We start from the raw sequence: 17,460 nt of genomic DNA, 5'->3' as shown, positions 1-17,460 counted from the left end.
ACATAAAGAGAGAAAAACTAAAATTGTTAAAGATGAAAAATGACAATTGATGGCTTCATAATGGCTTTAAACAAGTATGGGGGTACAATTTAATAAACCTAATAATCTTCATCCACATGTCATACTATGTAACATATGGCAATATTAAAGCAACCAACACAAAATTTAAAAGGCACCAACCCTTTAGCTCCTTTCTTTGGGCCAATATTCTAGCCTTTAAAATTCTCACATGCCTAATCATAAATTCACTCATGTAGCAAAATAACAAGACAACTAAAAAAGCAAGAAATCATGTTCGAGGCATACAATCTTGATCACATACAAACCTAAACATGAAGTGTAATGAATAAAATCTTTATGTTTCTCCACCACAAAAACTTATGCAGGAAATTCATGAGTCCAAGATTTATACTCAAAACATCAAGCCTAAGATACACAACATGAGGCATAACCTAGGACTAAGATATAAAACACTAGGAACAACCTAAACCTAAAAATCATTATCCTAAGGGGTGCACCTAGGGTTACAAAACTTGAACACGAATCATCTCGATCATACTACATAACTCAATGTTGTATTGGACTTATGTGAGCTGACATAACTTCCAGCAGGTCCTATTTGACCCTAATGACTCTTAATTAATTGGTCTTTATGATAGTTTTAGGATTTAAACCAAGCTCAACAAGGTCACATATTGGAGAAAATACATAGTTTTGGATACACTTATACCTAGAAGGCATCCAAAACTAGATAAAAAAAAATGTTTAACCCTAAAATTCTCCAACTACCCTTCATAAAGTTGATATTCAGTATTAAATAGTTCCACTTCTTTATTTTATAACTAGGCCTATAAAATGGTGCTTGTCATGTCTACATCCAATGGATGGCCTATATGATGTCATTTCTTCTCCATGGTGCATCACTAATCATTAGGGTTTATAAACCTAAATGATTGTAATGAAATCAGGTGTTGTAATATGTAAACCCCTGATCGAAAATTTTTACGGTACTTCTAAAACTTGAAGGAAAATATCATCGTGTTAATTAAATAATAGGAAAATAAAATAAAAATATAAGTAGTTGGAATGAGATTTTAAATTATTAAATATTTACTTTTGACATTAAAAATGAAAAGGAGATAAAGCTTCCAGGTCATAAGTCCCCGATTGAAAATTTTTGATGTTACTGGAACATTGGAAAATTTACCCGGTGATGAAATGAGTTGTAAACCCCTGTGTAAATGTAGGACCAAAGGTAGAAATTACTCGATGAGTAATAGAAACTTGGGATGAAAGTAAAGATGAGTAAGCGACATAAATAATAGAGAATATGATGTGAAATGAAGAGAATGGTGTTCATGATTAAATTTAAAAGTATGGATGGGTTCCTACAAGAATTATAAATTTTAGTTTAAAATTCATAAAATCAATGAAACCGGTAATGACTTTTGAGTGATAAAAGAATAAGAAAAATAAAAAAAATGATCCCAAGAAATTAATATGGTAGTAAGGAATTAAACGATAAGAAAGTATGGTACAAAAGAAAGGAAAAGAGTTATGGTGTAAACACTGATTAAAAATCAATAACGTTACCGTGAAATAGTAAAACAATTTGTAAATGAAATAAATGATGAAAAGGAAATTAAAAATATTATGGGAAAATAAAATGGCCTCAAGGATCTAGAGTAATGATTGATATGATTTATGCAAGGATGAAATAAAAAAATTTAGATTTATGAAAAATCACGAACCGACCAATTTTACATTATCCCATATAACTTTCAATTTGATTGTTATATTGGGTTGAAATTTGTGTGTAGTCTTCTGACATGTTGAACCCAACACTATACTTCAAGGACTTAGCTTTATTCAAGTTTCTCCCTTCCCTTCTTTAATTTTTTATTTCAACATTATACTTCAATGATGAAATTTGTGTGAAAGATACTTTAAGGATAGTTTAGGATACCTAGAAACATATTCATTTCATGCTTCTTTTGCAATTTCTCCTTGATTCTTTATGTTTAGAAGGTAAGAAACTCATCTAAAGTGATTATTTAAGATGATTTTGTATTGGTGAAAGAATGAATATGTTTGTGTTATGTAAACTTGAATTATAATGTTGGGTTGTATAGATTTTTTTTTTGTAATGATGTTTATGGGTATGGAAAATGATTGGGTAATGGATTAATTACAAGAAATTGAAAGAAAACCCATATTCGTTATTAATGGAAAATTTGGCTTAGGTGTAGGAAAGGAAAATTGGGTTTGTTTAAAGTAATTGTTATATAAATTAAGTAGAATTTTGTTGGTATAAGTATGAAATGATTGGGTATTGTGTTAATTTGCAAAAGATGAAAATTAAAACCATACCTTTATTTAAAGAGTAAGTTTCGGCCTAGGGGCTAAAAATTACAAGGATGAGTTTGTTGATTTAATTGTTATGAAATATGAGTAGAATCAAGTTATTTTAGGTACAATGTGAATGGGGATGAAAGATTTTAAGAGAAAATTGAAGAAAATAATGTTTGAAATGCATATTTCAGCCACAACTTGTGCAAAGGGTTTGAATTTGGTGGTTCAAATTGGCATGGAATTTATGTTTAATTATGATGTATAATGTATTTAATGTTTGGGTAAGTTAATTTGCATAAAAAGTAAAGAAAAACCTATACTCTTTTTAATGGTAGGTTCAACATAGGAGCAATATGTTAAGGATTGGATGAGAATGAATGATTTATTGTTTTGTTTGTGTTTGGTGATGCTAAATATGGATATTAATGTATGTAAGTGTGAAAGAAAAAAGGGATGAATTTCCTTATCTTGGCCGAAACGTTTTATGATGTAGGGGAAATTGTTTGAAATTGTTGACTTATAATTAATTTGAATTGTTATATAATGATGATAAATGACATTGGACAATGTTGTTTATACAAAGAAATAAGTTAAAAGTTGAATTTGTTAACTTGACTTGTGAATAGAATTGGCGTAAGGATGAAATTGAGGTTGTATGCATGTGTTATGATTGAATTATAGTTACATATAAATCTAGAAAATGTTGTTAAGAATTTTGTATACTTAATCTAAAGGTATGTTTAGTTTAAGATTGATTGAAATGGGATAGTGAATAAAGGTTGACAATAAATATGTTGTTAACATTATAGGTTATGTATGCTAATATGGTATTATCATAAAGATAATTAAATGTGTTGTAATGAGAAAATGATGTTAATGTCGAGCTTGCAAACTTGAATAGGAACATATATGTAATATGGTAGAAATGAATGATAAGTTAAGCTTAAATATACGTAGAAATGAATAAGTAAAACATGATTTTGTGAGTAAAAGGCTTAAATTGAATAAGAAAAATTAATGTGGAACAAGAATATAGGCATTTACATTAAACAAATGGATTAGTTATAGATCTATAATTTTGATGTTACAAGAGAGGTTTTTAGAGCAAGACCTAGACTAGAAGGGGAGAATCTTTGTAAGTAACGGGTAGGTGTTTTACACCTTATTCTACTTATCGAATTTTCTTAGGCTTGTAATACCCCAAATTCTTTAAATGTGTGTGTTTAGGAGTGAGAAACTTGACTATTGTCCTAAGAAAAGCTTGTGGCATCAACGTGGTTGACATGTCGAGTTACTGTTGAAACATTTAGAGCATAATTTGATAGTTATGTATGGGAATAAGATTATGTAGTTGTGAACAAAATTTTAATTTTAGTTAATAAAGTGAAAGTGTTAAATATAATCAGGATGTTTTTATTGAATTGTATGCACCAATAAAGGATTAATTTTACTAGCTAACCTATTTAGGGCTAGTGGCATCAACAAGGTTGATAACTAGGATATTTAATTTGACTATATAACTTGTTTTGGGCTAGTGACATCAACAAGGTTTAATTTAAAAGTTTTTTAATTTAAAAATTCATTAAAATTTTTATTTATTTATTTTTACATTAACACATCGAAATCATCAAAAAATATGTGAGAAAAACATCAATTTGATATCTTTTCAAGGCAAACATCCTTTTAAAAATCATATAAAAACAAAAGCTATCACGCTTTTAAAGGAGGTCGAAGAACTAAAGAGTGGGAGTTCATTCTTTACCGTTATATTTATTGAACTTTTTTCTTCGTTATCTACTTTGCATGATATTTATTTGTGGGTTATGTGATTTTTATCATCCTTCCTCAATACTTCTTAAAATATTTGAGAATGCAAGTTCTATAAGCATAATCAATATTAACAGAAAACAAATAGTGTGGGAGAAACATTGTAGCACTATAAGAGATTATTGTAGATGATAATAGTTAATTGATGATAATAGTTATTGTAGCACTATAACATAAAACAAATAATGTGAGAGAAACATTGTATCACTATAAGAGATTATTGTAGGTGATAATAGTTAATTGATGATTTTGCCCTACACCAAATTAGCCTAGATGACTAAACTCAAGGAAGTTAAAAATGAAATATTATTTCCACATTCATCCATAAATTCGACTAGGAAAAAATCAAGAGATTTATAGGTTCTCATTTTTTAATTGAAAACTTAGTTATGATGGTGAAATGAAAATTTTGGATTATATGTGGAAGAAGGTTTGAAATTCATACAATGTACATGTTGGTACAGATTAGATCGCCAGTACCATTCAACAGTAAGGGATGGCTAGCAGAGTAGAGGTTCTAGGTTGACGTTAGACACTATAACATTTTTAATTATTTATTTGAAGTTAAGCATGTTTTTGAAATCTTGTTTAATTTAAAATTCATGTTGCCAAATAATATTTCAAGCTAGTTATCCCAGTTTAACTAACATCCAATTTGGGCACGTCGAGTTAGTTATTCCAGTTTAGGGACTAGCACCTGGATTGGAAAAATATGAATAACTACCCTGGATAAGGATCTATGCTGCTAAGTTTTGGTCTAAGATAAAAACTCATTATAATAATGAAAAAGGTGTTCGAGAGAAGACTAAGATTATTAGTAACCTAGAGGTGTGAAGTCTATCAATGGTTGATTTAATTAAGTTGAATTAAAGAGCTTTTTCTTTATGCATATTATATCTTATGTTATATTTAAGTGTGATGAATCTTATATGAAATAAATTTTAGGTACCTTGCAGTAGCACATTGGTCCATGGTTTGTTTTAGGAATTTTATCTTTGTATTCAATTTTGCAATGTAACAAATTGTTAGGTCATTTCTATGTAAACATGTCCTAAGATATTATATTTCTATGCAAATATTTCTAGGTCAATTTTTCTTTGTTTTTCATATCAATGAAAGTTAAAAAATAAAAAAAGAAGTGTTAACATCACTATATGTATTTTAGGACAAGAACCAAACCTAGCGATAATTCTTACAACATTATAAATTATCATGATTAATCAATTCTTCGCATGATACCTTGACACAAATTAAAATTGGTGACTAATATTATTAGAGTCAAGAACGCCTGGGTTGCAAAATTTTTGTTTTAGACATAGCAAGAGGGAAGGCCCATTAAGCTTAAAGTCTAGGCCATCCTTTCTTTGAATTGCAAGAGAAGGCCCAAGAGGTTTCCAAACTAACCCACCCAATCAAAACACAACCCTCCAGTTCACATTAGCAAAAAACACCAAGAAGTATCTAACGTGCCCTAGGGTCAGAAATTAGGGTTTAAGGAAATCCACTTGCAGTTTTGAAGAGGAGACATATGACATACTCACATGTATAAATAAAGCTCTTTACTTGACACTGATGCATGTTCTTGTTGATTTCAAGAGCTCTTAACTATCAGAATATTTTTTTACTTTCAGTTCTTAAGAGGTTGTCTTGGGTTCATAAATACATAGGAAAATGGCAGAAGATCTGCAAGATTATACCATTATTAAAGAAGGAGAGGCTGATATACTTATGAATGTTAAAAACCAAGTGTTTTTCAACAAAGCCCAGGTTCCAAAATCTTGTCTTTTGTTGGTTACTTTTTGTAAATTGTGTCTAATGGGCATGTAAAGTATGAATCTTTGAAATATCTAAGGAAGAGAAAAGGACTGAAAATTTGTGTATTTTGGAGAATGATTGTGTTGCCTTATCTTTTATTGTACATGTTAACATGATTTTTAATCATAGCTAAGCTTTTTCTAGCTTGTAATAAAAGGGGAATGATTGTTTTACATTCAATGGTCCACACTTTTGCCTTTTTAAATTTTTTATCTTTGATGACTTTTAATGGAGAAACCAAACTGTAATTGGTTGAAGTGAAAGCTCTCAAAGAACTGTAATCGATGTAGCCTTCTCTATTGTCAATCAATTTGTGGGGTTTTGATTGTCTTTTCAGTGACTGATTTAGAACTGCTACTTTCACATGACAATGTAGTCTACTAATTTTTCTTTGCCTGAGTTACAAATTTTTTTCTATTTGTTTTACTGTTTCTGTGCATTGTGCCTGCCTTGTGCAATAAGAGGATCCTCATAATTTGGCTCTATAATTGCCAGGTTAACAACAGAGATTTGTCCATTGCTGTCCTGAGGACATTTATCTCCAAACGACAAGAGGAGCATGAAGCAATGTTGTCCAAAAGAACAAAATCAGCAAAAAAGGCATCTGAGAAGGATGCCTCTGGACCTGCTGTGGAAGAAGCATCTACCGGGTCTGCTTTGGATAATGAAAAATCTAATGGTGAGTGCGAAGTGCATGAAGAGATATCTCAAAATGAACCTTGCAGCATCTCAGAAGAATCAGTGAAGAACACAGAGGGAAATCATCATGGGGAGCTGAAACCACCAAAAGTTCTTGAGGTTCTATAGCGGATCTCTTATTTCTATATATTTGTATGCTCTCTTAATTAATGAGCTGTTATATTTTTGGGTTTATTTTTTTATGATTCTATAGGACCATTAAATCATTTCGCAAGTATTTTCCTTCTTGATATGCAGGCATTATCAGCTTCTGGGTTAAGAGCTCTACGATATGCTCGTGAGGTAGAAGGGATTGGTAAAGTTGTGGCCTTGGATAATGATAAAGGTATATCTAGACTTTCTGGAAGCTTTTGCCTGTTGGTTGGTTTTGAAAAGACACATTCTTGCACCAAATGGCCACATGAATAGATCTAGATGCTGCTTCTTATATCAGATGGTCATTAACATAGACATTCTCACATATATGTATGTTCTGTAACTTTATACGGACAAAATAAGAAACTGTTTGCCGGAACATTTTTTATCTGCAGCGTCAGTTGAAGCTTGTCAGAAGAATATTAAGTTCAATGGTTCGGTGGCAATTTCAAAGGTTGAATCACATCTTGCTGATGCTCGTGTATATATGCTCACTCACCCAAAAGAATTTGATGTGGTATGCATCTTATTTACTTGTTTAATTTAAATTTCTGAAAATCTTTATCTGGAGGTAGTTTCTCTTGAAAATGTGTTTGCTATCTCCATTATAAACAAAATAGAATACTTTTAGCTATTTCCATATCGATTAGTTCAATTCTTTCAGAAAGTCCAAGCAGTTTTTTCTGTAAATGTCAAATCAGAAAAAAGACAAAACAGCTACTGCTCATTTCTTCATTGGTTAATATTGTTTCAGGTTGATCTTGATCCTTATGGGTCACCTTCAGTATTTCTGGACTCGGCAGTTCAATCTGTTGTTGATGGCGGAATGCTGATGTGTACAGCAACTGATATGGCAGTGCTTTGTGGAGGCAATGGCGAAGTTTGTTATTCGAAGTAAGATTACACCGTCTTTACCCTCTTGGTAGCAGTTTTTTCTGAGACCGATGGCATACCTTCTAACAAATACTGGTGGAATTAGGTATGGTTCTTACCCTTTGAGAGGGAAATACTGCCACGAAATGGCTTTAAGGATCCTCCTTGCCTCCATTGAGGTACATTCATGCTCTTGAAAAGATTTTCCCCCCCTTCTTTTGTAGAGCTTTGACAAGCTATTTGCATGATTTTGGTCTAAAGAAATGTTAGACAAATTGCTTGGGAGATGAGCACCAAGAGTTTCTTTCTTGAATTGGGACGTCTTTTTTTTATTCAAATGATTATTTGTTTCTTTCTTAATGCAGAGTCATGCAAATCGCTACAAGCGTTACATTGTTCCTGTTCTGTCTGTTCAGATGAACTTTTATGTTCGGGTTTTTGTTCGCGTGTACACGTAGGTAGCCTGTTTCCTTTCGTTAAGGTTTGCTAAAACTAGAAGATAGCAGTTCCAGATCAAGTTGACTGAACTGAAATCATTGACTGCAGTTCTGCAAGTGCTATGAAAAACACTCCTCTTAAGCTCTCATATGTTTATCAGTGCATTGGTTGTGATTCTTATCATCTTCAGCCTATTGGGAGGACTATGTCCAAGGTATGCATCCTCTTTTGATGTCATTTGTGCCTAGTTATTGACATGTATGCATGCATTATATTGATTTAATTCTTTTGCATGTCATCACTTTATTGGTGATCTTGCTTGTACCATGGCTAGCAGTGTTTTAAGATTGGTTGATTTTGAGTGGGGGGAACATTCCAACATTGTATGTATCAATTTGGTAGTGAGCTCCCAGGTTGGCAAGTGTGAACAATTCCTTTAATGCGCTTCCAACCTGACAAACTCTGTTGGTGGATATCTAATAAAGTTTGAAACATAAATGCAAATCGCTGGGCTCTAGCAATTTAAAATTTTAAAATATGAGAAGGGTGCATGTACCAGCATATATGTTGACCCACCAAGTTAAAAATGAGGAGTGCCTGTTGGTTTGTATCAAATTCTCTTGGCTGTAAAATATCTTGACTCATAACGGATCTCAATTTGTCAAGGAAAGAAAGTTTCAAATTATCATGGCTATTCTGGATAAGCAACTCTATTTTAGCCAGAAATTTTTCTTAATTGTTCAACATTTGGTTTCACTTTTCAGGGTAGTAGTGTAAGACATCTTCCTGGGTTTGGTCCTGTTGTTTCCCAAGAGTGCAGTGATTGTGGAAAGAAATACAACATGGGTGGACCTATATGGTCTGCTCCCATTCATGATCAAGAATGGGTGACTTCTGTACTAGATGGTGTGAAATCAATGAAGGACCGATATCCTGCATATGATCGCATCTCTGCTGTACTGACAACAATATCTGAGGTAAGTTCTTGTGCTTCTTTTGCAGCCTTGTGTCCGTTTTCTTCCGCTGTTCCATTCCTTTGCTAGTGTTGTTAAAGGGTTGAACTGTTAGAAAATTTCGTTGCTGCTGGAAATTTGATGCTAGAGATGTATATCCCTTTCAATGCAACAAAGAATTAGGAATGCATATTTTTAAGATGCATTTTTGTACTTCAACTTCTTGGCTGATGCTTTTTCCTTGAAAAATGATTGTTGGTGTTTGTATTCCAACTAGCAGTTCAGTGTGCTGCGTTATGTTTTGCATAATGGAGTAACAATAATCTTTCAGAAGGGAAAAAAGGGTGGGAAACCAAAAAAAAAAAATCAAACTTGATTGCTTCATTTTATAGTGTTACATGTTGCCTATTCTTTCCAAAAATTTATGTTCTGAAAAAAAGAAAAAGATCAAATATTCTTTTGAGTCTGCCATGCTTTAATCACGAGGGAAAATTAAAAAAAAAATGTATCTTTACTACTACTGTCTTAATGATATAGGTGTTCTTATTCCACACTTTACTATTTGCAGGAATTGCCTGATGTTCCACTCTTTTTGAGTCTGCACAACCTCTGTGCAACACTAAAATGCACCTCGCCTTCAGCAGTAATTTTCCGTTCTGCTGTGATCAATGCAGGATATCGTATCTCTGGGACACATGTGAATCCCCTGGGGCTAAAATCTGACGCCCCCATGGATGTCATTTGGGACATAATGAGATGCTGGGTAAGACTGATGTCCAAGGCTTTTCTTCATGTTTTGCCTTCATAATCCCAGATAGGGTTGTTTTTATATTTGTGATTATCTGATTCATGGGAGGGAAATAACAATGGGAGTTCTCAGATAGCACCTTTTGATCTTAGAAAGGTGTTTTACTATTACCTCATGGTACATGTGTGCCTTTCTTTTCTTCAAAAAAGGTTTCCTTTCCTTTCTGATACATGAAGTTAGAATAGATTGAAGAAATAGCAACTGGTTTGAGCTTCCTGGATTTTCCTCCTCCTCTGGGACATAATAAGATGCTTGGTAAAGGTTCATGTCTGATGTTTTCCTTAGCCTACTGATTTGTCATCATAATCCCAGATAGTGTTGTTTTCTGTCTATCTGATTCATGGGAGGCATATATCAAAATGGGAGTTTGCTGATAACACCTTTTTTAGAAAGGTGTTTTACTAGTACCTCACCATACATGTGCAGGGGTTTTTTTTTTTTTTTTTTTTCAAGAAAGAAAAATGTTTTCCTCTTCTTCCTGATGCATTGAGTTAAAATCGATTGAAGATGATTGCAATTTGTTTGGGCTTCCTGCAATTTTTCTTTCTTTGGGACATGATACTATACTGGGTAATGACTCCTGTCCGAGGTTTTCATTTACTTCCTGTTTTGCCTTCATAATCCCAGATAAGGTTGTTTGTTGTGCTTATCTGATTCATGGGAGGGAAAAATTATAATGGGAATTCGCTGATAGCACCTTTTGGTTTTAGAAGGTGTTTTACTAGTACTTCACCATACATGAGCGTGTGCATGGTTCTTTTTGAAAATAAAAAAGGTTTCCTTTCCTTCATTCATAGGTTGCAGTTTGTTTGAGCTTCCTGCATTTCTCTTTCTTCTTTGGGACATGGTATGATGTAGTAACTCCTGTCCAAGGTTTTCCTTTACTTCTTGTTTTGCTTTCAAAATCCCAGATAAGGTTGTTTTTCTGATTATATGATTCATGGGAGGCGAATAACAAAATTTTAATTTGCTGATAGCACCTTTTGATCTTAGAAAGGTGTTCTACTAGTATTTCACCATACATGTGTGTCTGTGTGGCTCTCTCTCTTTTTCTAAAAAATAGTTTCCCTTTTTTGCCTGATGCATAATGTAAAATAGATCAAAGAAATCACAATTTGGTTGAGCTTCCTGGATTTTCTTTCTTCTTTGGCTGGGTAAGGACTTGTGTCAAAGGTTCTCCTATCTTCCTGCTTTCGCCTTCATAATCCCAGATAATGTTCATTTTTTGGTGATTATCTGATTCATGGGAGGCAAATAACAAAATGGGAGTTCGCTGATAGCACCTTTTGATCTTTGAAAAGGTGTTTTACTAGTACCTCACCATACATTTGTGTGTGTGGTTCTCTCTCTCTCTCTCTCTCTTTTCATCTTTTTTAAAGGTTTCATATTCTTCCTGATGCTAAATTGATCGAACAATAAGCTTTTTGTTTAAGCTTCCTGGACTTTTTTCTCTTCTTTGAGAAATAACGAGACACTGTGCAAGGACTGATGTCCAAGGTTTTCCTTCATGCTTTTCCTTGATAATCCCATATAATATTTTTTTCCCCATATAATATTTGATTCATAGGAGGCAATAACAAAAATGAGAGTTCACCATTTGATATCAGGAAAGGTGTTTTTACTAGTACCTTTCCATGTGCATGTGCAGTATTTATTTTTTCAAAATAAAAAACAAAATAGCTTTCCATTCCTTATAGATGAGTGAAGTTGAAATAGATTGAAGAAGTTAGCTTATTCGTTTGAGATTGCTGAAGTTCTCTCTTTTCTTTTGTTATGTTTTTTCAATTCCCTTAAAAAAATCATGGATATAATCTTTTTGAAGTGACTATTATAACTGTGTACTATTGTTTGAAGATTTGCAAAATGGATTAATGTACATGTAAAGAATAACAGCCTTTTTCCTGCCATTGAAAACATTTTTGAATTGATGAGATGTATCTTCATGTAGGTGAAAAATCATCCTGTGAAAGCTCAAGCGCCTGATCAGCCAGGAAGCATTATACTCGCAAAAGAACCAGTCCTTCAAGTATGTTTGTTTCCCAAGCTGCAAATCATAAATTTTCTCCCCTTTGTAATTTTTGTTCTTAATTCCATGTTAGAGCAATTCTTCAACACGTTACCCATATTTGTACTTTAAGATGCACATTGTGTTGTGGGTTAATGTCATGTGGCGGAGTTCTCTTAACTTCAGTTTCTTCTTGTCTAGGCGAACTTTGCCCGAGCTGTTGCGTCTCTTAGCAAGGCACAAGCCAAAAAGGTTGCACGCTTCCTTCCAAATCCTGAAAGACATTGGGGGCCAAAACTAAGGGCAGGTCGTCAAATTACCACCAAGCACATATCTCTTTTAGGTCCGGAGGCAGTGAATGGACATCTTAACCATGAAAATAGTGAAGAGACTAAAGCCAAACGTCCAAAAACAGGGGATACCAATGATCCAACCTCAAGCTCTTAAGAATTAACCCTTGAGGCTACAGCATAATCAAAATTCACTATCTGCTTAGTAGAAGGTTTCGCATATGTGCTCCACTGATCACACGAGTTCTCAGTTGCCATTGCAGTTGAGGAACAACTTTGTGGTGCTGGAATCAATCTTGTGTTTCTATTGAATAATCCTGTGCCAATTTTGAGTGGTGTAAGATGTTATTTATTACCTCAACGTTTTTCGCATTTGTTAATCCGCTGTGACAGTTTAGATTCATTTCTTTTAAAAAAACTGTACAGCCATCAAGGTGCTGGGTGCCTCATGACATTTGCTATGGAAGAAATAACAGCACAAGTTTCATTTCATTCATCATGGACTAGTGTTTGCGCCATTAGACTTGTAAAACTCACAGTAATTGACCCAAAAAAATATTCAAAAGAAGTTGAGTGATTGTTCTGGTTTTTCTTGGCTCATCTGACCAACTGAAATCTGGCATGCATAATTTGACTACTCTGCTTGTTTACGAAGTCCAAGTTACAGGATCTCAAAGTCTTGCTGCCTGGATACCTTTTGTTTTTCTCTATTTCTTATTTCACTTGTGTGGGACTAAGGGTGACATAAAAAATAATAATATTATTTTCATATATTTTTAAATAAATTTAATATATTTTTAAACAAAAAATACTTAAAAATACAGTAATTACAACACTCCCCCACACTCTTTATCCAGCTAATGGACAGTGGAATATGCACTAATGGACAGTGGAATATGCTGGGGAGAATTAAGCTCTTGATAGATTCAAAATTCAAATCCCATCAAACTCTACACGGTCCAACGTATTGATGGAAGAAAGGTAATGAAACAAGAAGCCTGCCCCACTTAAATTTTGTTTCTCAATACCTGGTAAGAAGTTTCACTATAATCATTCATCTTAACTATTACCAAATCCAAGAAGGCATATCTTATTGCTGAACTAAATGTATTTTATTCCGGTTAAACTCAAAACAAGAAGTTTATAAATTACTAAAAAAATATTACATCCACCAATCTGAAAATCCAAGTATTGACCACACAGCTCGGGTTTTTTTTCTTAAAAAAAAATGACTTGAACGCGTAAATTCTTCTCTCTTCCTGGCTGAAGCACCTAGCCACCTAATCAAAATTTCAATTAAGCTTTGCCATTGGAAACCTTAGCAGGAGCTCCGGCGGGGTTAAGCTCATCCCAGGCCTCAATCCAAGTAACCATGGCATCAGCAAGCTTGTCAAAGTATGGATCAACCTTTCCAAGCTTTTCCTTTACCTGCTTGGACAGTTCAATGTAGCACTTTTGAACACTGGTGCAGTCTTTTGGAAGAGTAGCAGCTTGGAAGAAGGGAATGATCTCTTCCTGCCAGAAGATGCCCTTGTACTCCTTCTTCAGGTTCACAAACGGGTTGCTAGCCTTGCTGTGATAGATATATGGCAAACCAGTCTTGACTCCTAGTCCCAGATGGTCACAGATGACCTGAAAACAAACATCATTTAAATACCTTGACAGGTTGTGTAATGTTACATTACATGTCTTGCTAGTAGCAAGGTATTAACAAGTTGAAGCCTACAGGAAAACAAGGAAAATGATAACAAAAAAAAAAGTTGCATATTTTTAAGAACATAGATGCGCATGTATACCTTGGTGCACCAGCCAGCCCACATATCGTCGTAGCGACCAATTGGTTGACCATCACCCATGAGACCAAAGTACATTGCAGGTCCGATCAAGTCACGGTCGAAACACAAATTCATACCACACATGGGGAACAGGGTGCCCTTTGGAATGGTCAAAACAGCATCCACATACCTGATAAATCATAAGCATATTGTTGGAATCTAATTAAACAAGAGGCCAAATTAAGTCTTTTATTTCATCAATGGATCACATACCTAGTGTTCCTCTCAAGAGGCTTGACAAGCTGAGTAGGTGCATCATAATCAGGAATGTTGAGCCAGAGGCCATGAGAAACAGCAGTACGGGCACCCTCACGAAGACTGAAGGGGTACCCACGCACAAAATCTGCTCCTTCTCTGTAAGGATCATAGAGGGTGTTGAAGAAAAATGGAGTTGACGGTGAGAGAATGTTCTTGATGTGCTGCTCAAGTGCATTGATAGCTTTGCCAGATGGATCCTTAGCAACCTATCCACATGTTAACAGTTAAACATGGCAAGATTCTTAAGACGCAAACATGGCGAGCGAAAAAAAAAACTTTTCAAGTTTATTTTAAAAGAATATTAGCCAGCTTAAAAGTATCACTACTCGAGAACTAGCTTTCAATTGACTAGTCATTTTAGGATTTCAAGTGGGCAGGTGGAGCACTAGCTTTCAAATCCAATGCATCACCTTTTCTAGTTTATTGTAAACAAGGACCCACCAATCAAAAAAGAGAAAAAGTAAAGCTTCATTTAATTATTAATTAGAAATAACATGCGAGATCACAGAAAATTCAAACATAGAACAGATTCAGAACTCGCAGCTGTCCATCATTAACATGATACCTCTTTGTGCAAAGTTGTAAACATTACTTTCCATGGGCCACTTTTTTGAATTTGTTTAACAATTCCATATTGATTAGGTATGAGAAAATGATAGGAAAGTGTCATGAATAATAACAGAACAGACAGATCCTTTAGTTCATCGGACTGAAAAGGTCTAAAGCATGACAAATTCTAAACCAAATGCCCCACTATCAGAATGAAAAGGAAGCAAAAATCAAAACACATTACACATCATAATGCTTCAGATCCAGCATAATTGGATTCAGTTTGCTAGTACAAATCTTTAAGGCTTATAGATTCATAAATATGTAATGTGTCAATTCAAATTTCATGAAGAAGATTTAAACAAGACTATGCCAATGTACATCACTTAACAAAATGTGCTACGAATCACTCACGATTGTGATAAAGAAAATACAGAAATCCACTAACAGGCTTTGCAGATCAGAAACAAGCAACAGTTACAGAATTGGCATACAGATTTATCAGCACACATAACACAAACAGATCCAAAATCAAGAAAACCCAAATCACACAACAGATCAAATCCATCTCTAAATTCAACAGCAAACCATAAAGATCTAAACTTTAGCCAAAAAACCAAAAACCCAGATGCAGAATTCCGTCAAAAAACAAAACAGAGAAAGCATAGATCAAAAGAACTTACAAAGCAATCATCATCAATAGTGAAGATATACTTCTTCTTAGAAACCATGTAACCAAAGCAACGACAAGCAGAGTCCTTGAAAGAGATACAGGAGGCCTTAGGACCGAGAATCCGGTTAATATCATTCCTATTATAAAGCTCATAATCAAAACCGTCAGGGACCTTAATAATCTTAGATGGATCGCCATCTTGAACAATGATAAGATGGTATGGCTCAAAGAAAGGCCTCCACATCTCCAAGAAATCCAAGTTCCTTATAGTTGGTATAACAATGTCAAGCTCATCTTTCAACAAAGGCACAAGCTTTGTTGCTGCTATGGTATCAGTTGCAGGCTCAACCATTGTTGTTGTTACAAAAAATAAGAGAGAGAGTTTGTGTGTGTTTTTGTGTAGAGAAGGAGATGCTTGTGGTGAGATTGTATGAACGTAGAATTGCGGGGGGTGTGTATATATAAGGAGAGGTGTGGGTTGGCACGTGCAATTCCGGGAAAAGTGGCAGAAGTGGAAGGGAAGTAGGAGACGTGTCCGAAGGTTCAAGGTTAGAATGTGAGAGGACTTGTTCAAAAACAAGAGACGACGAAGTTGCAGGGGAGGCCGCCTTTCATGAGTTTCCTTCTCTTCACTTTCTGAGGTTATTAGCTGTCATAAAAAAATGGGTCAGTTGATTCTATGGTCCTTCGATTTTTTTAAGCTGGTTGAATCAGCCATTCAACTTCAACTTTACCCCCAGTTTGGCCAAAATTCTATATTTTTTTTGCTTAAAATTATTATTTTTTTGTTTTTGGATCTTTTTAATATGCTTATATAAAAAATAAAATTTTAAAAATAAAAAAATATATTATTGTAATGTATTTCTAAGCGAAAAACACTTTGAAAAATAATCGTTATCACACTTCTAAACACCTTTAGACGAATGAAATGATCATTCCATGAAGATTGTTATACCTAAAATTAAAGTAGGAAGATTGATTTAACAAGTTACTGTTGATGATGAATTTAATCCCTCATGGAAGGAAGGAAAGAGGTGGTTGATTGTTAAATACTAGTCTTAATAATCAATTTATTTTTGCATTTTAAAAGCGTTTTTAAAAGAATTTAAAATTTTTTATTTTTTTTGTTTCAAATTAATTTTTTTTTAGTATTTTTATATCTTTTTGATGTGCTGATATCAAAATTAATTTTTTTTAAATATATATATATATATATATATATTATTTTAATATATTTACGAATAAAAAGAACTTTGATTTTTTTTTTTTTCAAAAGGGTTTGTGTACCATTTTGAAACAACACTCTCACTTGGGGTCCTTACAGACTAGTGATATGTGATGGTCTAAGATCCTCTGGTGAAGGTACTGTTGGCTGGGGCAGGCTGTTTTGAGTTTTTTGTGTGATGTAAACTTGGTGTCTTGTAGGTAGGTTTTGGGTTGAAAGTGAAGGAGACATGCACTTGGAAAAAACTCTCATTATTTTCTCATTTTCATTGAATTAACTAATTAGAGATGAGAGAAGAAGTATAAATAATCTTTAACCCCATGAATTAAAATAACCCCAAAAATTAAATGTAAATAAAATTGCCTTCAAGTTAAGCATTGCATTAATCGTCTATAATGGCACTTTGCTTGAGTTTTCAGTGACAGTTTTTTTTAAAAAAAATTTTGTTGTTATTATTCATTTTATGATATGGTCCTGCATGTGACTGTTGATATTTATTCATTGTCCTGGAGTTACTTCTTCCCTGGCATGGCATCAGAAAGCTGCACTGCATGTGTATGGAAACTCGGGTTCTCTTCTTGTTGCTTTCATTTTAATTAATTTAGACAAGTCCTCATCTGCGCAATTGTACGTTACATCTAATCTCCTCCTCCTCCTCCTCCTCCTCCTCTCAATTAATCAGTTTCCATTACATTTTTTTTAATGCTTAGCGTCGAAGTCGGAGG

At 33.9% G+C, this 17,460-nt stretch overlaps 2 protein-coding genes, 3 non-coding genes and 2 pseudogenes across 5 annotated transcripts; 6 read left to right on the top strand and 1 right to left on the bottom strand.

Moving 5' to 3' along the window:
- Positions 1–5,651: 5,651 nt before the first annotated feature.
- LOC7480595 (probable tRNA (guanine(26)-N(2))-dimethyltransferase 2) lies at positions 5,652–12,691 on the top strand. The gene is made up of 12 exons (XM_002306024.4): positions 5,652–5,946; positions 6,490–6,792; positions 6,931–7,018; positions 7,224–7,345; positions 7,583–7,722; positions 7,808–7,880; positions 8,067–8,155; positions 8,248–8,353; positions 8,904–9,116; positions 9,661–9,855; positions 11,849–11,926; positions 12,107–12,691. Exons 1-12 carry the CDS (start codon positions 5,851–5,853, stop codon positions 12,350–12,352), a joined length of 1,749 nt encoding a protein of 582 aa, XP_002306060.4. The 5' UTR covers positions 5,652–5,850; the 3' UTR covers positions 12,353–12,691.
- LOC112327390 (small nucleolar RNA snoR83) lies at positions 9,900–10,025 on the top strand (annotated as a pseudogene).
- On the top strand, positions 10,206–10,322 carry LOC112327386 (small nucleolar RNA snoR83). Its single transcript, XR_002981603.1, has one exon. It is a non-coding gene; the product is annotated as a small nucleolar RNA snoR83 (small nucleolar RNA).
- LOC112327387 (small nucleolar RNA snoR83) lies at positions 10,521–10,642 on the top strand. The gene has a single exon (XR_002981604.2). It is a non-coding gene; the product is annotated as a small nucleolar RNA snoR83 (small nucleolar RNA).
- Positions 10,805–10,926, top strand: LOC112327388 (small nucleolar RNA snoR83). Its single transcript, XR_002981605.1, has one exon. It is a non-coding gene; the product is annotated as a small nucleolar RNA snoR83 (small nucleolar RNA).
- Positions 11,105–11,230, top strand: LOC112327385 (small nucleolar RNA snoR83; annotated as a pseudogene).
- Positions 12,692–13,285: 594 nt separating the features above from the next.
- LOC7480594 (UDP-arabinopyranose mutase 1) lies at positions 13,286–16,141 on the bottom strand. The gene is made up of 4 exons (XM_002305358.4): positions 15,521–16,141; positions 14,244–14,494; positions 13,992–14,160; positions 13,286–13,827 (listed from the first exon to the last, which is right to left on the bottom strand). The coding sequence occupies exons 1-4, from the start codon at positions 15,860–15,862 to the stop codon at positions 13,492–13,494; spliced, it is 1,098 nt and encodes a 365-aa protein (XP_002305394.2). The 5' UTR covers positions 15,863–16,141; the 3' UTR covers positions 13,286–13,491.
- Between the last annotated feature and the right edge of the window lie 1,319 nt (positions 16,142–17,460).

Source organism: Populus trichocarpa, chromosome 4 (assembly GCF_000002775.5).
Source record: "Populus trichocarpa isolate Nisqually-1 chromosome 4, P.trichocarpa_v4.1, whole genome shotgun sequence".
Taxonomy (NCBI): domain Eukaryota; kingdom Viridiplantae; phylum Streptophyta; class Magnoliopsida; order Malpighiales; family Salicaceae; genus Populus; species Populus trichocarpa.
This window is presented reverse-complemented; position numbering and strand designations above follow the sequence as displayed.

Bases quoted from the DNA above. Each gene is read 5' to 3' on its own strand.
- LOC7480594 (XM_002305358.4), bottom strand. From the start codon at position 15,862: ATGGTTGAGCCTGCAACTGATACCATAGCAGCAACAAAGCTTGTGCCT. The intron at 14,495-15,520 runs GTAAGTTCTTTT...ACATGTGGATAG, and splicing joins CTATTGATGATGATTGCTTT to GTTGCTAAGGATCCATCTGG. The intron at 14,161-14,243 runs GTATGTGATCCA...ATGATTTATCAG, and splicing joins CCTCTTGAGAGGAACACTAG to GTATGTGGATGCTGTTTTGA.
- LOC7480595 (XM_002306024.4), top strand. From the start codon at position 5,851: ATGGCAGAAGATCTGCAAGATTATACCATTATTAAAGAAGGAGAGGCT. The intron at 8,354-8,903 runs GTATGCATCCTC...TTCACTTTTCAG, and splicing joins TTGGGAGGACTATGTCCAAG to GGTAGTAGTGTAAGACATCT. The intron at 11,927-12,106 runs GTATGTTTGTTT...CTTCTTGTCTAG, and splicing joins CAAAAGAACCAGTCCTTCAA to GCGAACTTTGCCCGAGCTGT.